Source organism: Heliconius melpomene, chromosome 11 (genome assembly GCF_056956725.1).
Source record: "Heliconius melpomene rosina isolate 202511_hmr_F chromosome 11, ASM5695672v1, whole genome shotgun sequence".
Taxonomy (NCBI): domain Eukaryota; kingdom Metazoa; phylum Arthropoda; class Insecta; order Lepidoptera; family Nymphalidae; genus Heliconius; species Heliconius melpomene.
The window spans coordinates 4,929,430-4,945,729 of record NC_140399.1 but is presented as its reverse complement, the minus strand read 5'-3'; the positions used below and the strand labels follow the sequence as shown (position 1 = coordinate 4,945,729).

Genomic DNA, 16,300 nt, shown 5'->3' with positions numbered 1-16,300 from the left:
TTGTTGTTTGTCTATGGCGTTTTTTCATTTTCAATAAGAATTGTCACTGTCTAATAAATGTCATTCGATTATTGTTATCAACTGTCAAGTGAATACCAAATAAATTGAGTGACAGTTTAAAAATTTAAAGTGATAAGTTATTATCGTTCTGTTGTTTTTGAATAAATTAAAAGATAAGGAATTACTACTGCTTAGTAATTGCTATGTACAACTATAAAATCATTGCACGTATTCGTCAATTATGTATTTGCGTTAAACGTTATCAAAATTTTTTTTCAATATACAGTGAAGGGGCTCGGCAACTAAAAATTATTCTTATCTTAATTCCTACCTAATGATAACGTTAAACAAGTATTAATTTAATTAAAGTGAAAATAATTGGTACATCAAAATGTCGTACTTAAAAACTTTAAACAAAATATGGTAAGTTTTTGTAGCAATCTTGTTAATTGTATATTTGAGTAGAATTATATAAAATATTTATTTTGTTTTCAGTACATCAATCAATTCACAATATCGTATTAGACTTAATCATACTCAACACCTAAGAGAAAATATACAAAAATGGCATATAAATAAAGTATTAATAGCTAATCGAGGTGAAATAGCATGCAGGGTTATGAGAACTGCCAAAAAACTAGGAATAAGGACTGTAGCAGTATATTCTGATGCTGACAAACATGCTATGCACGTTGAGATGGTAATTCTTTTAGTTTCACAATGTGCCCACATATAATAGAGTAGACTGACAGAACATAGTGTTAAGACACTTTGTCTCTGACTTTCTAAATTGTTTCTTCAGTGGTGAGGCTCAACATCCTGATAATATAATGTGATATATAATTATAGGGTATGAGGTAGGCTGATAGTGTTAAGTCACCCCATCCCTGACTTTCTGCCCATTTTATGTTTTGTGTGTTGAGTTGATGGAGCTCAACTTTATGTTATGTCTTGATCAGTATGAAAATAAAAATAATTCCTTTCCAATATTGGGAATTGAACACACAAATGTTGCATTTACAGTCAGATGATGTTTCTAAATTACTTTCACTAATATCTTATAACTTTCACTGATATTTTTATGTTAAATAAATATAATTTTTATTTTAAACATTTTAGGCAGATGAAAGTTATCATATTGGACCAGCACCTTCGACGCAAAGTTATTTAAATGCTTCAAAAATATTAGAAGTTGCCAAAAAATCTAATAGCCAAGCAATCCATCCTGGTTATGGGTTTTTGTCTGAGAATGTGGAATTTTGTGAACAATGTGCAAATGAGGGTGTTATTTTTATTGGACCTCCACCTTCTGCTATAAGAGATATGGGTATAAAAAGGTTAACATTAAATTAACTACTCATTTTATTGCATAGTAGCTTTTTTACAATGTATTGCTAATTTCTGATACACAAACTTAATTGTTTTGACTTATCTATTATTTTAATAAGAGAAAATGTCATTTATTTAATATTTTTTACATTTTTTGTGTTTTATTCTAACAAGCTTATAAGAAATTTGATGTAGCTTTAAAGAGAACATATGCCTATTCAGTAAATAGTTTACAATGGGTACAGATTAAATTTATATACTTTTTCTGAAAAAGTAGTCTAAAATGCTTATTAATTTTGTCATTTTAGTACTTCAAAAGCAATAATGTCCAGTGCTGGAGTTCCAATAGTTAAAGGTTACCATGGAGAGGACCAAAGTTTAGACAAACTACAAGTAGAAGCAAAAAGAATAGGTTTCCCTTTAATGATTAAAGCTGTGCGCGGTGGTGGTGGAAAGGTTAGTAACAAAAAGTTTTGTTTATATAGAGTAACTGTGTTAGTTTATTATAATTAAAAAATAAAGCTAATTTTAAGATACCTACTAATCCCACTGTGCCATTACAGCCTTGCATATTATAATGTTTAATTATTTAATTTATCATTTAATTTCTGTTATCCAAGAGAAGTATTAATAAAATGTTTATCATTTTAGGGTATGAGAATAGCCATGACAGAATCAGATTTTCTACCACAACTGGAATCGGCAAAACGAGAATCTCTTAAATCTTTTGGTGATGATAACATGCTATTGGAACAATACATTACTGATCCTCGACATGTAGAAGTCCAGGTAATATAATTATTATTATAGAATGATTTTATAATGCTTATATAAACTATAGTTAATATTTAATTAGTGACAGCTATTTAAAAAAAAATTTACAAACCTGCAGGATAAATTAATACTTAATATAAGTTTAATATAAACCTAGTGTTAAGACACCCCTTTCCCCAACATAATTTTTGCGGAACTCAACGCCGCTCTTTGCGTCGACACCAGAGCGAAAAATTAAAATATAAATGTAAATAAATATTGCATTCAACCGATTTTTCCGACCGATTCGAACCCACAACCGTCGCGTTACAGTCACACACTTATGCCGCTGCGCCATGACGGCCACGACGGGTATTAAATGTATTTTTCCAAAAATATTGTATGCTTGAATTAGTTAAATTATATATTGCAGGTGTTTGCTGATATGCATGGAAATGCAGTCCACCTATTTGAGCGTGATTGCTCAGTGCAAAGGCGTCACCAAAAAATTATTGAAGAGGCACCAGCTGTATGTATATTTTCTGTTCAATGATGTTAATATGATAAACTTAGTATTTTAAAAATATTTACATAATATATATTTTATTTAATATCCTATATTTAAAGTCTTTAATACTTTTTTTATATTGGTACTGGATTATTGTTATATTCCTTTTTTCCAATTTCAAAAAAATATATATTGTAACAATATTATTGAATAAAATATATTACACCAAACAATTTAAATAAAATAAACACTAAATATTATGAGAACTTTGCCAAACTACAATAGTAAAAACTCCATTTAAATCTTCTGAGATTATCATGCACAAATGCATAAATAAACTGACAAACCGACAACATAAAAAATGCTTTGGATACTATTACATTGATAAATACACAATACAATACAATCTTATTTATTATATGTATAGATATATTACATTTTAGCCTGGTCTGTCAGAAGAAACTCGTAAAGCAATAGGCGAAGCGGCAGTAAGGGCGGCCAAGGCTGTAGGTTACGTCGGCGCAGGGACTGTGGAGTTCATCCTTCATAGAGCGACTCACGAATTCCACTTCATGGAAATGAATACACGTCTTCAAGTCGAACATCCTATTACCGAAATGATCACTGGTGAGTTATCTTAATAGTATCATACATTTATATGATGAATGGGATTTTGTTCTTTTTTGGTTTTTCGAAACATGGCTATTGAATATTTTACCAGGAATTGTAGAAATAAAAGTAATTACAATAATTTTGATTGATACTGGAAACCATTAAAACTTTATCACTATTTCGATTTCAGGAACCGACTTAGTGGAATGGCAACTTCGTGTAGCTGCCGGTGAACCTCTGCCCTTGACACAAGAGGATATCATCCGTAACGGACATGCAGTGGAATGCAGAATATATGCTGAAGAACCGCGTGCTGGCTTTCTGCCACGAGCTGGTACATTACACAGACTTACTCAGCCGTCACCGGAGCATAATGTTCGAGTATGTTCTTAATGTGTTTTTTGTACTCCTTTTGCTGAACCCTGTATATAGTAGGGTAGGCAGAGAGAACCTAGTGTTGAAACACTTCGTTCATATTGAGTGGCGGTATTCAACGCCACGTTTTTTTCTTGTTATCGAAACAAGGATGAAAATAATTAATTCCTATAAGTTTGAATCGAATATACAACCGTCGCATTTATAGCCAGTCACTGAACTACTAAATATGATTATAAAATTGTAATAAAAAAATTAAAATATCATTTTCACTCTAACTGTATTTCCGAGCAGGTTGATTTGATCTTGACCCATATAGTATATATTTCTATTTAAGTAATAAAATACAGGTTTTTATTATTTAAGGTGGAAACTGGAGTGCGAGAAGGACAAGAAGTATCAGTACACTACGACCCAATGATCGCTAAACTCGTGGTGTGGGGACGAGACAGGAATGAAGCGTTAGCTAAAACTAGGAGAAAATTATCGGAATATCAAGTAAATAACATTTTTTTCTTATTTAAAATAAATATATAACTTGAGTGTATTATAAAGTTGAGTTGAATTGAGGCGGTCGACATGCTTCTAACGGAAAGTAAATCTAATTATGTTTTGAATTTGAACTTGGTGAAATATTATACATTAGTTTCATATGCTCTATGTTATCAAATAAATTTCTAAACTTAAAATAAGATCGGTCTAGTATAATGCCTCTTACTACACATTGATTGCAAAGTTTGAGTGAATGTTGTTTGAAGACAAATGTTAATTTTGTCCTTCGCTTGAACGGTGCAAATGCATTTGTCAAAAGTGGTACCCACCTAGCAAATAATATGCTATTTACTCAATCAAAAACCAGTATGTTTGTACAAGCTCATCTCGGGAACTACTGGATTGATATGAATAAAACTTTTAAATTGTATAGCTATTTAGCTTGGACGTGACATGGACACTCCATGTGTGTGGTTCCGCTCCATTTATGTTTGATCAGAGTAGAAACGCCCTAAGAAACCAAATCCTTCCAGGTAGCAGGTTTAGAAACAAATGTCAATTTTCTTCTCCGCTTGAGCGGTGCCAGTGCATTTGTCAAAGGTGACGTCCACACCTCCTTTATACCGCAACACGAGGCTGAACTGTTCCCGCAGAGTGATTCGCGTCTTAGCGAGGAACACGCTATTCGCGCTGCATTGGGACATGTGAGTTTTGTATTTTATTATGTGAAATTGAAGTTGCTATCCCATGTTGCTGTTGTTGCTGTTAACGATACAGTAATAAAGGTTTATGTGAGCAGTGAGTAATGTGTCAATAAATCTTCTTAGTTTTATGACAATCGATAAAGAAACTCCTTTTTTTTTCAAACATTTGCTGACTATAATTTTTTATATAAGGATGAACAGATATTTCTTGAGTTATACTATAAAATTTTAATTGGTATTAGATTTTATTTAATAATAATAAAAATCCATAACCTAAATCACTGACTAATCAATCAGTTTGTTTATGTTATTTTTTTTGCAGCTTATTAAATCTCAAATGGAAATTTCATCAAATGACTTGTGGAAAGGAATCCCAGTGCCGGCAAATGCATGGAGGCCAAACTATAACTTAAAAAAGATTGTTCACTTGAAATTTGATGAGCATGGTAAGTAAGTGAAGTATATTTTTTTTAATATATGGACATAGTTTTTTACCTTATATTTTTTCTTTAATTTGATATGTTTTTTTTTTAGACACAAAAGTAGCTGTGACTTACGATAGTGCTCCAAATACTTACCAAGTACAAGTCAACGATGGAACCGTAAAAATAGTTGAAGCATATGTCAAACTAAATGAACAAGGCCTAAGATTAATCACAAGGCTAGGAGATAAGACCAGTAACGTTGGCCTCTTGACATTTGACCACGAAGTTCATATATATGATGAGGTTACCATATTTTTACTTATTAATTTAATGATATCTGTCTACTTTACTTATAAATCTAGCCGTCGCCGTTAAATGGCGAAGCGAGCGTCGTGCAATTGAAAAAAACCCGACGCAATACACTTGTTGTAGGTTCGAAATTGAATCAAGAGGAAAATATTTTTTCAGCTCACGATGGTTCATTTATATAAAGAGAGGATAAATATTTTTTTTTTCTTATTTACAGAACGGCCAAACAGTAGTGCAGTTACCGCGCCCTAAGTATCAAGCGTTGTCAGCATCAGCCACCGCCTCCGCTGACAGCGCGTGTTCGCCTACACCGGGTGTTCTAGAAAAAATATTAGTTAATAAGGGAGATAAGGTAGGTTGGTGGTTGTTGCAGGATTTTTTATTTGTTCGTGGCACTTTTTCCCGTATAAAACTGGATAGGCATAGGGAAGGAAAGTTAGTGTTAAGTCAATTTCCGACATTTTTTATCAGCTTCATGTTGTATGTTGTAGGGTAGACACTAGGGTGTTGTAGGATGCTATATGTGGAAACTTAGTGTTAAGACATTCCGTTCTTCACTTTCCGCCACTCGAGTCATGGCGTATAAAGTGGCGGAACTCAACACCACGTTTTGCCTTGTTATCAGGGCAAAGAAATGAGAATATTAAAAATTTCGTACCTCTATTATTAAAAAATTCATCCTTTTAGCTTTAACTCGTGTATTACGTGCACAACCTGGAGTTACTAAATAATAAATACTTAAAATCTCGTTTTCCTAACTTACTATATCTCATCGGAATGAAGAAACAGGAAAAAATAATTGAATATAATCATTTTAATAATCTAAACGCCAAATGCCGGCATGTCCACTTTTACGGCTTGTTTTATTTTTGTGTGTCTCGGAATCTTCTAACCTCTACCTCTTTTACAAGCGGAACGGTTGGAAAAGCCATTTGTTTTATTTTAAAAAAGTTTTCGTTGTTTTAATTGTAAAGTATGCTTAGGTACTTAACTATTATAATGAAAGTTTTATTTTCTCTCGTCTTTTTACTATATATTATAATCATATTTATATATTTTAAACAAAGCTTTATTTAAAAGTTTTATTTTTTTTCTATTATTTTCTTCAGTTTTATGCCTTATTCCACCTATAGCGAAACAGCCTCTCCCGTAAATTATTACACTGTGTTGATTGGTGAAACACCCCCCAATTAAATTTTATTATTACAAAAATTGTGTCTCAGTTTTATGAATACTCATTTCGGTCTTCAGGCGTAGCATTTTTAACATTCAGTTTAAAGCACGAAGTTATTAACAAAAATTCAAAACGAGTTGCAAGTTTTCGATTTTTTTCTAAATAAAGGTACGTAGGTACACTGCCTATTACATAGCTAAACCACAACGAAATTAAATTAAAACCACAATTATCGCTATATGACCATTGTGATACAATTTTATTATGCAATAAAATATACATTTAAAATTTACAGCAATATTTTTAATAAAAAAAATTGAATTAGATACTATTTCTAAAACTCCAGATAATACTTTTTTTTGTTTTTTTTATTTTCATGCGGTATCTCCCATGTAAAAAACCTGGAAACCAAGGCTCCTGCGTCTATCCTATCGGTATCCTATTTCTAGAACTTTAATTTAAACATTCAGTTAATATTATCAACTTTATATATAAAATGACATAGAAAAGAAAACAAAGTTATGATATTCATTTTATCAGTGCTGATAAAAATGTGGTAGATACCATAATTATTGTTAAATATTTCTAATATAAACAATGATTGGTGGGTGGTTATATGACTCGATACGCCATCGACTTTGTTAATGCGCAGTTAGAAATGGCCTAATAATATATGGCTGTAGTATTTAAATTATGACTTTAAACTTTCTTGGAGATTCTCGCTCACAATTTCGATTTAATTTGAATATATATACATTTTTTTTATTATTTCAAATAATAAGTAAAGTACATATTACATAAATGTATATTATCTCTGCTCTAAATATATACATATATGAGAATTAGATTTTAAAAAAGACGAATCGTGTGAATTCTTTTAAAATCAAACACAAGAACACACTTAAGTAATCAACTATTCCAGCTAACTAACTAACTTGTATACAAAACCAATAATATTACTGTAATAACGTAATTACTGTTTAATATTGTAATTACTGTTTAATATTGTTTTACTTAATGTTTATGTAACGGTCTACTAATGAATGTTAACGACGTTTATATTATTGAATCTATTTCGATGTGTACTTTCAAACTTTAATGTTTTTTTATTTTCTTTTTTTAATAGTTGTAGGTTCAATTCCCATTCGGGGAAATGAAATATTTAATATGTTTATATTCTCACTAAGATAGCGCTCGCAAAGCACAGCCTTATGTTCCTCTTCGACCTAATCATTTTCTAGCTATTTATCCGATTGCGCGACGCAAATGACGATGGAATCATTCAATGTTTGTCTCCATGTGGCGTTCTGCAGACAGGTTGACCGATTTTGAGAATTTATTTTCTTTTCTCTTGGGCAGGTCCAATACACTTCAATTAACATTTTAAAGTCCATCTGACATTTTGTACAATATATGAGTGAACAAATATTTATATATCTTTTAAAGTTTCATGGTTGCTTAGACAGAAAATCTTTTAATTCTTTGGACATTTATAAATGTATGACTAGTGAACTCCGTCAAGAAATGGTTTAATGATAGTAGTAAATAAATAATTTAATTATTCTTTATTTTGCTTATCAAAACCAGATAATAACAAAAAAATCTTATGTTTGTACAACAGTTTATCTGCTTCCCCATTGAAAGTGTTGATGGACATCACTAATTTCGTACAATTATGTAAAAGGTTTGTCGAATAGAACTTTAATTACCCATATAAAATGCTGCATTCACATTACGAAACAAAACCACGGACAAAAATTAATTAAGTTCTTTATTTAATTACTGTATTCATGTTGCCTTCTAAACTTCTGACTGCTATTTGTGATGTAAATTTTTTTTTAATGGCTTCTTGTGAAATTTTTAACTAATGACAAATAAATAGTACTTTGTAATTCATAATTAATTAGTTTAAGTACACATTTTTGTGATTGACAAATGTATTATTATATTTTTATTACTTTTGGATATCCAAGTTTTATCCTTTTATAGGGAAAACAGAGTTACAGATACTATGTTTTCCTTCTTATTTTTTAATTTACCTACATTTTCTTCACAGATTTCCTTCTGGTAACTTTTCTCTAGTGTATAGGGCAAACTGTATTTGGAGATCAATCGATGTGTATATACAAAACATTTTATTTTCAGGTGGTTAAAGGGCAACCATTATTCGTAGTGATTGCAATGAAGATGGAATATGTGGTTCGTTCACCGAGAGATGGCGTAGTTGCAGATGTTGTCGCTCTGAAGCAAGGTGACGCGGTCGGCAAAGGCGCTACCGTGGTGGCGTTGGAAGGAGAAAATTAGAATTAAATTAACCCTATTTGTTATGTTTTTTTATTATATTATTAAAATGTTTATATTTTACTTGAGACTGTTATTTATTAAAATTCGATAATTTATATTTGGTTCTTAGGATCTGATACAGAATGGATCTATATTTTATAATTTTAGCTTTATTAGCTTCACGCTGTATCCCGCACACAGCAGAGTAGGCAAAGGGACCCTAGAGTTGAGACACACCGTTCCCCACTTTCCGCCGAATTCTGGAGCCGCGCAATACTGCGCTTTGTCTTACCTCGTTACTAGTTAACAAAGCGAAAAAATTAAAATATGAATTATTTCATTGAGACAGATATATATATATAGCATATATTTATAATTAAAATCAGCATATCTCCATTAAATCGACAGAAGAGAGGAATCTTGACATTTTCTCTGTCATTGAGGTGTGAAAATAATATTTGACTAATGTTACAATAAAAAAAGTGTGCCACTTCTAAATTCGTACATCATACAATGTAAAAAGTTAATTATGGCACTTGGCATAATGCCAAAGTGTTTACTGTGTAGGACTACTGGTTAACTCATACAATGTCAATTGTAGATAAAGAAACGTAAGATTTTTTTTATTCAAATATTCAAATAGGTAGTCTCATTCAGCCATATTCCTTTTTTTCCGTCACACTATGTACCACACACAACAGACTAAGCAGAGGGAACCTAGTATTAATACACTCCGTTCCCATTTACCACTGAATTCTTAAGTGCCACTCACATTTTATACCTCTGCGCCACTACTGGACTCAAAAAAAAACCTACAATTGAGCGAGTACTTATTCATTTTTCATATCTAGAACCTATATGAATAATCAATAATTATTTTTCTAGCATTAAAAACTTTATTCCTTGTCCTAATGGGGAAATGTTCTGTTTCATTGCAAATAGTACGTTATTATGATATTAGATACTTGCCCTAATAAATATATCTAATCTACAGTTAATGTTTTTTCATAGTCATCATGCGCTTTTATTTGCTAGAATAAATTAGCAACTTTAGGATAAGATAGGAAGAAAACCTTGCTGTTAAATAGTACGAGCTACGAAATATTAAACTAAACAAATGTCTAAAAACTGCTCGAAACAGTATATGATACGTATTTTCGTCTTTAATATCACAGGGGGCGTAGCTCAGATGGTAGAGCGCTCGCTTAGCATGCGAGAGGTACCGGGATCGATACCCGGCGCCTCCAATCATTTTATATTGTTTATTTTCATTTTACACCATTCATATAAAAAAGCATAAATTTATTTTTATTAAAAAATATATAAAAAGTCTGTTTTATATTGAATTTTTCATGAAATTACTAATTAATTACTTAGAATTAGTTTTTTTCTTATTTCTACTTTGGTAGATATAAACATTTGCGGTTTTTATATCGCACTCTTTATCTTATAGGTTTATTTTAAGATACAGCCGCTGTCGCCGATACCCAACAATTATTTAAGTAGGTTATATTTTTGTAAAAACCGTTACCCCGTTTTATAAATAATTTCGATGTTTTGTTTATTATTATTTATCCAATATTAGGTCATTTACATAATAATTAACTATATTTTCTGTACTATATTAAATAATTCAATACATATTAAGTAATAACAAATTAATATATGTGCGTATATTAATTTGTTATTACTTAATATGTATTGAATTATTTAATATAGTACAGAAAATATAGTTAATAAGTCATTCACAACTATATTCTCACAGATACTTAAGAAATAAGTAACGACTTCCACTTACTTTGAACGATTCTTTGTTTTTCGACCATCTCTTACCTGACGAGGCTTAGTTTAGGTTTGTTTTGTTTTTTTTTTTCAACATTCCTGCAACAGCTGATGGGGGCTCCACACCCATATGACCCTGTGCTCATTGGTCCATCCTCCACTCCTATTTTAAATTCAATGGACATATCTTTAAATAAAAAATAGTAAAGTTAGATGTGTTACCTGAGTGGATTTCTTTGTGCAGAGAAAGTATTTCCTTTTATATTTATTTAGTGCGTCTAATTAAAACCGCCTGTCAGTTAAAACACTTATTATTTTCCATTACACATTTACTTATTTTATATTCGGGCTTTAAATCGTATTGCAATTAGTAGAGCGATAAAAGAAGCGAGGCCAATTAAGTTTTCGGTCGAATTTTACCAACGTTTCAAATTTTATTAAAGAAAGCAGTAACGAAATTAAACCATTAAATGTTAAGAAACTGATATTAAGTATGTATATGAAATATCGAAAGGTTTCTTAAAAAAAATAAGGTGAATTGATACTAATCTTTCATAGCCTTTTAACGTAAATTTTATCATAGCTAGTTAGTACTTGTAGCAGATTTCTAATTAACTAATATATATTTATTTTTTCAGCTTAACGCTGTATCCTGCATAGACCAGTGTCAACAAAGGGGACCTAGTGTTAAGACACTCCGTTCTTCCGCGGAATTTTCGAGACAGTGCGTGTTGATTGGCGGAGCTCAACGCCGCGCTTTTTTGATACCAGAGCGAAGAAATGTAAATATTAATAAATAATAATTCATAACCCCGAAAGGGGATGAACCCCCAAGCATCGCGTTACAGTCACACGTTTGTTCCTCTGCACCCCGATGGTCTAATTAACATATTAAGAACAAAGAAATCTTAAGGACAAAGCAGGCAAGGTATTTGAAAATAACAGAAGCGTACGCTTTTAATAAAAAAAAAACCTGTAAAAACATATATATTCCAAATATGCCTTTTATAGGTACATTATAGGTTCATTCTATAAATATCAATAACAAACGATATTACAACAAAATGGAAACGTGCTCGTAATATTTATATAGACATGATGGAACGTGATTAATATAAAGACGTGATCTTTCTTTCAAATATTTTAAATGTTGCGATATAAAAACTCAAGTAACGACCTTAAAGCATTATGAAAGTAATTGTAGTCACGTGTCGAAACCACTGAAATACACACTTATGTTTGAATCGTTTAGTAATAAATGGTATTGAAATATAACAAACATTATCGCATGTAGAACTGTTATGGTAAAAACAGAATATATATAAGAATATAGATTATTAATATTTTTAATCATTGTCTATATAAGCACAAACTTCTAAATGTCTTTTCAATGATATTAAATTTGTTTATTCAAGTCTTATCAAGCCAAATTTTATGAAGTAAAGGAATATGAATATTATTTAGAACTTGTTTTTATCTATTCTTCTATCTTTCTTTCTATTTCCTTTTCCCTTATAGACTCTTATACGGTTTTAGTAAATTTTAATTGGGCTTCTTTGTATTTGTCTGTCATTGACAGTAGATACATTTGTCCCGGGAGCGGGTCGCTAGTATACGATATAATAAAAATACGATATAATATATATTACTACCATTTTCCACAAATTCATAATTCTGCTTATTTATTGCCATTTCTATTATGTTATTAAATATATTAGAGTAAGCTCTCAAAGTAATAATTAACAAACCTACAGGTAGATAGCAGGTAGAGTCAATGTAGAGACATCAATTGTTGTAATTTAAGGTGCATTTTTATAAAGAATATCTTTATAATAACGTTAGTATAATAAAAAGCAAGTTTTTATTATAAATTTCATACCTTCATGCTATACTCTTTACATACCTGTAGAAAAATATTTTTATCTCTGACGTGAACGTCACGGTTTTGTTTAGCAAGTAGGTAGTTTCGCTTTCGTTAAGAGTTAAACACTTTCATTATCTTCAAGTGCATTTGCATTTGATATAGGTTGGTTAGCAATTGGTCATATATTTCGAAATGATCTAGATTCACTCGAATATTTTTTTTTTATTATAAGTAATTATTTATTATTTTTAAAGAGTTCGTTTTACTATGAATTTAAGTATTATATTTTTACCTCTGTAAATTGTTTAATAAAATGTTGTACTAAACGTTAAATTACCTAAATGTGAAAATATTATTAACTATTTAGTGCAAATGGAAATAATATAGATCCACACAAATACCGTACAACGTGTTGCCGTTAACAAAATAATGAAGCAACAAGTGCTAACAATCGTCATAATAGCGACTAATAAGAAAGTCAGTCAGGTTGAGACGAATAGTACGACGTGTGTCCTAATTATTCAATTTGCGTGGATGTAACGAGGCTACGTTAATAGTGTTGCATAAGTGGGGTGCATCTGCTTGACATTTGAATCGACCCCAAATCCGAATAGAAACTGTGTCACGTATAGACCGGCGAGACGGGCGAGTACTGAGTACCGGGTACCGGGCACCGGGCACCGGCACCGGCAGCGTTGTGCAATCCCGTTAGCGCTGCACGTGCGGCCCGCTCGGGCGGCGCGCTCGTGGGCGGCCGCCTCGCTCTCTCTCGCGCGAACAGCTGAGTATCAAAACAAAGGAGCGAGACGGGCGGTCGCCGCTCCCGCTCGCCGGCCGGCCGGTGTGGCGGCTGGCGGCAGCGCGCGCCAGTTCTCCTTTGAGCTGTGTCCGTTGAGGTTGTCCGTAGCGAGCTCGCGCCCAAAGTTTACCGCCGCGAAAGGGTTTTCCTTTGTCCCGATCTTCGAGGACCTTGCCCTCGTATTATGTTTCCGCGCGAGAACTGCGACCACCCTCGGCCTATTGAGGAGCCGGACCGCGTCCAGCGTTCGATACTGCATCGAAATTCCCGAGATTGTCCAAAATTTTGTGACGGCTACCCTACGAAACGCGTTCGCCGGGCTATTTGAGTCATTTGAGTGAACTTGTGAACGAAATAAGTGTTGAGTTTTGAACGTTGGCTGAGGCCACAGCAGTGTTATTTCATAAATACGCAATTCGAACTGAAAGCACCATGTCTACCGGCAAGCGGCTAGCTAAGCGCTCTATAATAGGGACGCGCGTAGCGGCTCTCAGTGACGATGGACTGTATTACTCCGGTATGATTCAGGCAGTGAAAACACCAGCATCTTTCCCGGAAAACAACAACTGTATTAATTTGACTCCCAATACCCGTTACACTGTGCGCTTTGATGGTGGTAAAATAGCACGCGAATACCGCGACGCAGAGCTCATTGGTCCTGGGTTCCGTGGCTTAACAGGAGTGCGCCTGAACCCTGGCCAACGTGTGTATCTAACCTACAACGGCCGAGAGGTACGCGCTGATGTACTGGAACATGACCACGAAACAGACGAGCTCCGGGTCCAAGTGCATGCGCCTGCAGCTGAGGTAATCTATTTTTGCATTTTTTCTTGAAAATCATAACATTTTTTCCTTCATGTGACATTGAAATATTTTATAAAATCAAAAGTAGTGAATGCACAAAACATTTTTTACTGGTACTAATTTCATAAGGGTCATGCAACGTGCTGTCATTGGCATCGACAATGTGGTGACATTGCGGCAACATTGAGCGTAGACAAAGGTTTTATGAGACGAATGGAAGTAAAGTGCGCGTGCAGCGAGCTATTGACCTCGGCTGCACGTGGTGCGAGTGACGTGCTCCAGCCCCGGCCAGCGCGCCCGCCGCCCTGCTGCACCACGCATCACAGTACTATCAACGTGTTGTGGCTGTTTATCTGTTAATTGCTGCGCTGATTTAATTTCACAATATTTTCTTACATCTAATTATTTTGTACCGGGCGGCCATGACTTGTTGACCGTACTGCGTTCTATCGCATGTAGAGACAACTGATTGCACTTATCGCCGGCCGGCAAAATTATTCTAGTCGTCTCAGATCATTACAGGGCGTGCAGCGGCTATTATTGCCAACGCAACTATTCCTATCTAACCTTGTAGAATGTATATACCATCGTTATGATCGAAAGCGTGAGGATGACGTGATTGAGGCCGTGACTGTAACGCAGCGGTTGTGGGTTCGATCCCCACTCGAGGAAAGTGAAATATTTATTTACGTTGATATTTCCATTTCTTCGCTCTGGTGTCGAGGCAAAGCGCGACGTTGAATTCTGCCACTTAATACGCAATGCCTCCAAAATTCGGCAGAAAGTGGGGAACGGAATGTCTTAAGTGAAGCAAAAAAAAGGATCGAAAGCGGTTTCTTTGGAACAATTACGTATAAATTAAATATTTTCTACTAATATCTGTGGCTGATCAATTATTATAGTTTTGTTTGTCGTAGTAATTCTCCGTCACACTTGTTTACTCAGTCTTCAGCGAGCGAGTTAGTGTGCGTCATTTGTATTTCAATAATTATCGCTTTTATAAACAAATAGGTATAATATTGATGGACTCCAATACAGATATAACTTATTGTAGTAATGTGAGAGTACTCGTAATGTCAACGTAAGGATGCTATGCGTTGCACGTCTTCACACTGATGAGTATATATGATAGTAGAAGGCACGCACGTGCTCTAAATTCGGCCGAATGCGTACCGTTACCACTATGCACTGAAATCGGAATTTCAATTTCTCCCTTGAAATGTTCCAGGCTGATTGACTGTAAATGCAACAGGTTGTGGGTTCGATTCCTACTCGGGGAAATGAGATATTTAATATTTTATTTTCTTCGCTCTGATGTCGAGACTCTCTAAACATGCAATGCCTCCAGAATTCGATGGAACATCGGAAGTTTCATTTCAATTAAAATTTTCATTTCATTAATTTCATTCTACTAAAAAATTGTTACTCTACATATTCAAATTTTATCTTTATACGACAAAGTCAAATTTCAATATACAGTAGAGATAGTAGAGTTTTAGAAATGTATTTTATAATACATCAATACGAGTATAGTGTTAAAAAAAATGTTTATTTTAAAATAAATTAAGCCCGGTAGCCGCGTAAGCCACCGGCGACCGGCCTCAGCAGTCCTCTATCTTATCATCCACACCAATAGCACTGACCACAACATTCATTTCGTTTCTTATTATAATTATAACAATCATGATAATACAATTAACCGGCTGTGGCATTTTAATTTAAGCAAAAACGAGTAGATTATGCCGAAGTTATGGGCGATCAACACATCGGGCAAGTTTTTTGTTGTAAATATCAAGAGTTACAAATGAAGTCATGCTGTTTCTCAGAGTATTTCTTTTTCGTGTTATAGTTAGTTGGTGGCAGCGTAGGTGTAGCTGGTGCGACAAGGAAGGAGCGGTGCGCGTTGCCGGCCTTGCGCGTAACGTGATGACGTAGCACGCGATATCAGCGTGCTACGTGACGCGCTGTCGCTGATCTCTCGCTCGCACACACATTTTTTTTTCCAATGTTAACTTTCGCATAAATTATAGAGGAACTTTTTACCAAGAATACAGTTATTTATATACGATAAAGGGGCATCCCCTTGA

The 16,300-nt window shown here is 33.6% G+C and overlaps 2 protein-coding genes and 1 non-coding gene across 4 annotated transcripts in view; all 3 read left to right on the top strand.

The window, feature by feature from the left end:
• The first annotated feature begins 249 nt into the window (after positions 1 to 249).
• On the top strand, positions 250 to 9,045 carry Mccc1 (Methylcrotonoyl-CoA carboxylase 1). The gene is made up of 14 exons (XM_085193669.1): positions 250 to 423; positions 496 to 700; positions 1,120 to 1,337; positions 1,638 to 1,785; positions 1,981 to 2,118; positions 2,516 to 2,611; positions 3,034 to 3,217; positions 3,393 to 3,583; positions 3,944 to 4,075; positions 4,603 to 4,773; positions 5,096 to 5,219; positions 5,308 to 5,501; positions 5,725 to 5,859; positions 8,827 to 9,045. Exons 1-14 carry the CDS (start codon positions 392 to 394, stop codon positions 8,983 to 8,985), a joined length of 2,127 nt encoding a protein of 708 aa, XP_085049795.1. The 5' UTR covers positions 250 to 391; the 3' UTR covers positions 8,986 to 9,045.
• Positions 9,046 to 10,138: 1,093 nt separating this feature from the next.
• TRNAA-AGC (transfer RNA alanine (anticodon AGC)) lies at positions 10,139 to 10,211 on the top strand. Its single transcript has one exon. It is a non-coding gene; the product is annotated as a tRNA-Ala (tRNA).
• A 3,261-nt stretch (positions 10,212 to 13,472) lies between these two features.
• The window catches only part of Glut4EF (Glucose transporter 4 enhancer factor), a 43,773-nt gene continuing 40,945 nt past the window's right edge, over positions 13,473 to 16,300 (top strand). For both annotated transcript variants that reach the window (XR_014878468.1, XM_085193666.1), the window contains exon 1: positions 13,473 to 14,216. Coding sequence is in view for 1 of the 2 variants with exons in the window: in XM_085193666.1 (XP_085049792.1) it covers positions 13,842 to 14,216 (375 nt within the window). In the remaining variant the exon portion in view is untranslated. The remainder of the gene's footprint in view (positions 14,217 to 16,300) is intronic.